The sequence below is a fragment of the Chrysemys picta genome, chromosome 1, assembly GCF_011386835.1.
Source record: "Chrysemys picta bellii isolate R12L10 chromosome 1, ASM1138683v2, whole genome shotgun sequence".
NCBI classification, from domain to species: Eukaryota; Metazoa; Chordata; order Testudines; family Emydidae; genus Chrysemys; species Chrysemys picta.
This window is the reverse complement of record NC_088791.1, coordinates 198,203,766-198,210,329: the sequence shown is the minus strand read 5'-3', so window position 1 is coordinate 198,210,329 and position 6,564 is coordinate 198,203,766. Positions and strand designations below refer to the sequence as shown.

General features: G+C 43.9%; 1 protein-coding gene across 1 annotated transcript in view; it reads left to right on the top strand.

The window, feature by feature from the left end:
* The first annotated feature begins 2,386 nt into the window (after positions 1 to 2,386).
* The window catches only part of LOC135977353 (trefoil factor 2-like), a 42,971-nt gene continuing 38,793 nt past the window's right edge, over positions 2,387 to 6,564 (top strand). Inside the window, exon 1 of the mRNA XM_065577847.1 lies at positions 2,387 to 3,436. Coding sequence (XP_065433919.1) covers positions 3,388 to 3,436 — 49 coding nt within the window. The 5' untranslated portion in view covers positions 2,387 to 3,387. The remainder of the gene's footprint in view (positions 3,437 to 6,564) is intronic.

Sequence of the window (6,564 nt, the reverse complement as noted above, 5' to 3'; positions counted from 1 at the left end):
CAAGAGCCTAAATCAGTTAGGTGTTACAATGCTGAGTGCTGCAACACTTAAATATCTGGGCCTCAGTGTCCATATGTCTGGGACACTTGTTCTATTCTATATGGCTTCTTATACTACCCTCATCACTGTAGTATCTCAGCACTTTCTGGTAGTGCATAATTCAGTGTTAAGGGGGAAAAACTGAAAAGCAGATGAAAGTTATTTAGGATTTTTAACAGTTTTCTCACTTCAGAACTGAGGCCTCAGTTTAGTAAGGTACTTAAGCACATGCCTGACTTTAATCATATGGTAGCTCCCGTCTACAATAGACTACCTGTCTATAGCACATTGGGCTCCTGCTATACGTATAAAGAAGGCTGGAGGAGAAGCAGAGTTGCACTTCCCTCCTCCACACAGTAAAAATAAAACCAACAATAAAACATCTGAAAGAAGAAGCAGTTTCCGTATAGTTCGTTCGTTCTTTCTTTCTTTTATTTCCAGATAATTATCTCTCAAGGCTTATCTAAATGGCATAAATCCAGGCCTTATTCTTTAAAATGTCACACTATTGATAACTGCAGATGCTACGTAATCCAGAAGGACTGATAGAGGACTGATAAAGGCTCAGCTAAGGCCCAGCACTGGTGGCTAAGATACAGCATAAGTAACCCTTTTAAAATAATGATTAAGGCTAGGATTTAGTCACGGGTATTTTTAGTAAAAGTCATGGACAGGTCACGGGCAATAAACAAAAATTCACAGCCCCTGACCTGTCCATGGCTTCTACTAAAAATACCTGTGATTAAATTTTTGTGGGGGGAGGGGGAGAGAGGGGCCGCTGGAGAGACATGGGGGGTTCACTGCTGGGGGAGCCGCTGCTGGGAGGGCACCCAGGGCCAGTGGTACCAGCTGCCGGGGCCACGGACCATGGCCACTGCAACCGGCCAGGGTCCATTGCCAGCAGGGCCGGCTCCAGGGTTTTTGCCACCCCAAGCAGCCCTAATAATGATCAATAACATCACTGTAACAGTGAAGTGTTTGGGGCAACTGAGGAACAGAATTTAAGTGACTCACTTATGGTTATGTAGGAAATCTGGGGCAGAGCTGCGGACAGAACCCCTAACGGACACATACATTGTCCACTGGACCAAATTGCCTCTCATAAAGTTGTTTCAAATCTCAGGTTTTAGGCTAATTGCAAAATAAGATTAAAGTGCTTACCCACCTTTTGTAAAGTGCTCTGAGATCTACAGATGATAAAGCAGTGTGTAAATGCAAAGAATTCATATTAGCTATATATATATCAGATGTAAGAAGACAAACCAGAAACAAATGACTTGCTTGAGAAAAACTGTGGCCAGGTAGATTAAGTATTTGGAATAAAGCAAACTGGGCCCTGATGCTTAGGGTATGTCTACACAGCAAAGAAATACCCACAGCTGGCCCATGCCAGCTGACTCAGGGGTCACAGGGTTGGGCTGCAATCATGTTTCATTGTTGTGTAGACTTTGGGCCTCGGGCTGGAGGCATATGAATAAGTAGTAGAGTGAAATTAATGATAAAAAACATAGTAAAGTGTTCTTTTGCATTTACATTTTCTGAATTTGCTGCAACTTCTTTTCTCCCACCCAGCAGGAAGGAAACTAGGAAAAGAAATAATGGGCAAATATGTATTCCTGTGTAGGAGCTAATGCTGATGGTTGCCTGGCTACTAATGGCTAGAAAAGCCAGAACAGCCGTGACCTGTTTAAGGCACAGGTGCAGCTCATTACCAAATGGGTAATCATCTGAGGCACAAGAAGCAAGTTAAAAACAACCTTGGGCGGTCAGAGAAGCTCTAGAAAAGAGATCTAAAGTGAGAGGCTGGTTATAGTGTTTTGGAGTAAGATCTTTGACTTTATTTAGGGCTCTAGTGGGCCAGAAAATAAGAATGCTATTTCTTGAAAAATTTTGAGGTTAACATTTGTTTTCATTCTGCATCAGAACAAAACTTAGACCTTTCAGAATGTTTCTCAAATAGTCCGGTGGTTAGGAGCTTCACCTAGGATGTGGTAGACACAGGTTCTAAGTCCTCTGTATTATTTGTATTGTACAAGTGCACAGGGCCTGCGCTTCCACTAGGCGACCCTAGGCGGTCGCCTAGGGCGGCAGGATTTGGGGGGCGGCATTTTGCCGCCCTTGGTGGAAATTCGGCGGTGAGGGGTCCTTCCGCTCCAGATCTTTGGTGGAAATTTGGCAGTGGGTCCTTCACTCACTCCGGGACCCGCCGCCGAAGTGCCCCGAAGACGCGGAGCGGAAGGACCCCCACTGCCGAAGACCCCAGGCCCCCTGAATGCTCAGAGGAGGATCGCTGCCACCTAGGGTGACAAAAACCCTGGTGCCGCTCCTGCAAGTGCATAGGAGTTCCAGTCATGACCAGGCCCCATTGTGCTAGGCCAGTGGCGTAGCTAGAACAGGGCTGTCTCTGCCAGTCCTTACCACTCAGCAGGCACCAGAAGATGAGGCTGTGGGGCATGCCCAGGGGGCAGAGGGGGGCCCTTCCAGGGCTCAAGATCTGTCCGGCTCTTCATCCCTGCTCGGTGTCCGTCTGCCCAGCTGGCAGTGTCCCTCTCCTGCCAGCACTGTGTGCTGCTGCTCCGGTCTCTGGCCCCAGTACTAGCCATGCCCAAACCCTCCCCCATGAAGCACACCCTCTGCCTGGAATGACTTGCCCCCTCCCATCCTGTGGATTTGGGGGGCTCCGGCCCAAATTTGTGTGGGCCCTGGCCCAGTCATGGTGTAAGCAAAAGCCTAATGGGAAGAAATTGTCTCAAATAAAATTGTACTCCGTTTTGCTTATTTTGCTTTATACTCCATTTTGCTAGCTTTGAATTCGTGAGAAGAAATTGTAGCCTTGAATTAGTAAAAAGAAATTGTTCTGAGTTTACTTTTTGCTGATTGTGTTAACATTTGTTCTTAGAAGGATAGAAATTTTATGTCTTTAATTGCCTTATTTACTGTTTGGTGTGAGTGAAAAATGTACAGTACTTAACTGAGAAAGGACAACTGGGCCGGATAGTCAAGAAGGGAGTGGAGGAGTAAAGAGGCACCAACTCCATCATCCGGATGGCAGATTGACAACCCTAAAGTGAAGTCATACACCCCAAGGACAAGATAAGGAGTTGAGCCAAAGGGACAGATAAGAAACAGCTGCAGATCCTCCTGGTAACAACTCAAAATAATGCTAATTAAAGCAACCTTGAATACCTCGTGACTGACAGCTCCGGTGTGACACAGCAAGGTCCATAGACTTGTGTGGGAAATTATCACTATAAAAGAAGGGTGTATTGCCATGAGACTTTGGGTTCATTCTGCATCAACATCAGAGCTTCGAACGCGTTCGACAGAGGCCCAGCTCCCCTCCCTCGTATGCAGTTTCAGCTGGCCACTGGAACTGACCGAGCAACACTAAGGACTGGTAACTATACAATCCAGCTGCAGAACCGTGTGTGTGTGTGTGTGTGTGTGTGTGTGTGTGAGAGAGAGAGAGAGAGAGAGAGGAAACATGCTGATTTTAATGCTCAAATTGTACTCTCAATAAATGCGGTACATTGCCTTATCCCCTTTAAAAAGATTCTGTGTGCTTCTTATAAGCCCCTGTGCTAGTCACTGTACAAACCTAGAACAAAAGACAGTCCCTGCCCCAAAAAGCTTACAATTGAAGTATAAGACACAACAGTATAAAGATACAACAGATGGATGCAGACAGACAGACAGACAGGAAACAATGAGACAATATTGGTCGGCATGATAGGCAGTGGTCTCAGCACACCAACAGCCTAACCATTGTCAAGTTTTTTGTAGCTATCATATCAAAGGAGAATTTTAAGGAGGGAGTTGAAGGAGACAAGTGATTTGGCTTTGCAACCATTTACAGGGAGCTCCTCCCAAGTATGAAATGCTGCACAGGAGACAGCACAAAGGTGCATTAGATGGAGGCTGGGCTGATCAGAGGTGCGAGTTGACCTTTGAATACTGAATGAGAGATGATAGGCCATGAAAGGCCTAGAAAATGAAGATAAGTAACTTATATTTGATATGACAATGAAGAGGGAGCCAGCGGAAGGATGTGAAGGCAGGCCATGGTCAAAGCAATGGGCTAGGAAAATAATCTTTGCAGCCGTATTTGGAATGGTTGTGAGTGGGGCAAGAGTGCATTTGTCCTGGCCTGAGAAAAGGATGTTGTAGTATCGAGACACAAGGTGAGAGCCTGGACAAGAGTTTTAGTTTTAGAAAAGAATAGGATCAGCAACATCATACAGAAAGAATTGGCAAAACTTAGGGCTCATCTACACAGAGAAGTTAGTGCAGAATAAACTAAAGAGTGAATGTAAAGCACAATAGCTATTCCACACAAACTCCCCATGTGACACTCTTATTCCACATGGTTTAGCTTAGTCTGCAAAACTCCTGGTAAGTTCTAGAGAGAGGTCTGAGTAAAAGCTGATGCTCAGGTCATAGTCCTGAATGACAGGCAAGGTGACGGTATCTATGATTCTATTGTCCACAGTGATTGAGGAAAGATGTAGTGGAGTGAGTTTCAGGGTGGGGGAAGATTAAGAACTCTGTTTTAGCCAGCTTGACCTGACAGACAGCTGTGAGGAGATGTCAGAGAGACAGGCTGAGATTTTAGTTTGGACAGAAGGAGTCGGGTCTGCAGCGGAGAGGTATATCTGCATAGACTTGAATTTATATTTGTGGATATAGTTACCCAGAGATCACAAGTAGAGGGTGAAGAAGAAGGGACCAAGGACAGAGTCCTGTGAGCCCCCACCCCCACCTCCCACACACAACTATCCATTTGCTTTCAATAGCATCAGATATCTTTTCATTTCGGATATTATACCATAGTTTCTATCTGTAGAATTAAGTCATTTAGTGTTGGAGGGGTTGGGGGGGGGGGTCCTTTAAGTGTTGCTATTTAGGTACCTAAATAAGTGGTTTGGTTTTTTTATCACCATTAGTATTTTATTTTATTTTATTTTAAAGAGGGGCTGAACATCCACAGCTCACACTGGTTTGTGGGTATTCAGTATCTCTATGAACCAGGCTGGTTATTAAGTGCTCTGAATGTGGATTTAGCTGTCTGACCTTAGGCACTCTACTTTGAAATTTTGGCTTAAATGACACTTACGTTTTTAAGCCTGTGGCCTGCAGATAATACTATCCTCACAGTACAGAAGAGAGTCATTCAGACTGTCACAAAAACTCTAGAAGAGCTGTGTATTGCTCAAAAGCTTGTGCCTTCCACCAACAGAAATTGGTCAAACGAAAGACTTAAAATGTTATTAAGATGACGTTAAAAAAAAATTGTGAACAGAGTTTGAGGATAGAAGTTTCTGGTTATCAGGGAATAACATACAGATTATCGAGGGTGCAAAGTTTGGTTTAAGATCAGGTGGCATGAGGAATACATAATCTGCAATATCCCCAATTGGGGGTAAAAGGTTGATGGGTCAAAGTACAGACATTGAGATATGAGGGTATGAAGTTCATAGAGTGATTGTGTTCGGGTGTGGAGTATAATGAGTGGATATGATGATGAGGATGGATTGACCCTCATTTGGTGAGATTTAATGTTTAGGGAGTTTATGGTTCATCCACCTTGTCTCTCTCATCTCTTGGGACCAACATCACACAAAGCATAACAGAGGCCGGGGAGAACACAGCATCACTCTCCATTACCATTTGTTTCATGTATTCAAGCAATGGGATAATTATACACATTTCATAGAGGTATGTTACCGTTTTTTATCCGAGGATGGAAACACCAGGGTACACCTGGGTATTCTGAATCAAAACAACATCCCTTAGTTTGGCATTCTTTTTCTGAAATGCCTGAATAACCACAGTTCTTTCTTTCCTTTACATCCATAGCACATTCACCTGTACCTGTTCATGGTTAGTTTTCAGTACTCTGCTCATTCAAACTTTTAGCATTTATCTCATATGCTTTCAGAAGTTGAATTTCATTGTTCTCTAAAAAATGGAAATGCCTAGATTTAAACATCCTACCAGTTGAAAAACTGAGAAATTGAGAAATGAAATCTCAGTTCTTGCAGTAAAAGCTGACAAACTATAATATTGTAGAGTGGGATTTTCAAAAGGGCCTAAGAGAGTTGGATGCCCAGCTCCAATTGCTTCAGTACATAGAATTGTCAATAGCAGTCAGTAGAGGTGAGAGTTGAAATCATGCTCTCCTCAATTCCAGTGTAATCCACCTTCCACTAAACTACAAGTATTGAGCTCCCTCCTTCCACTCACGTAGCAGTGCTGTGACTGTGCTTGGGAGTGGAACACACTTCCTGATTCAGCAGAAATGTGAAACGTCATGCCAAATCCAGCACGCTTGAGAGCTCTGCTGCTTCTTTTTCCTGCCAGTTTTCCTAGGAAAGTTCCTGTTCAGAGTAGTTTACCTGGTGCCATGGCTCACAATAAGTCTGGTATTCTTGAAGACAAATCTTGGGAGTCATCTTTCTCAATATTGAAATCCCTTGGGCTATCGTAAGATACAGGATTTCCACGAACTCTTTGTTAAAGAAGGAA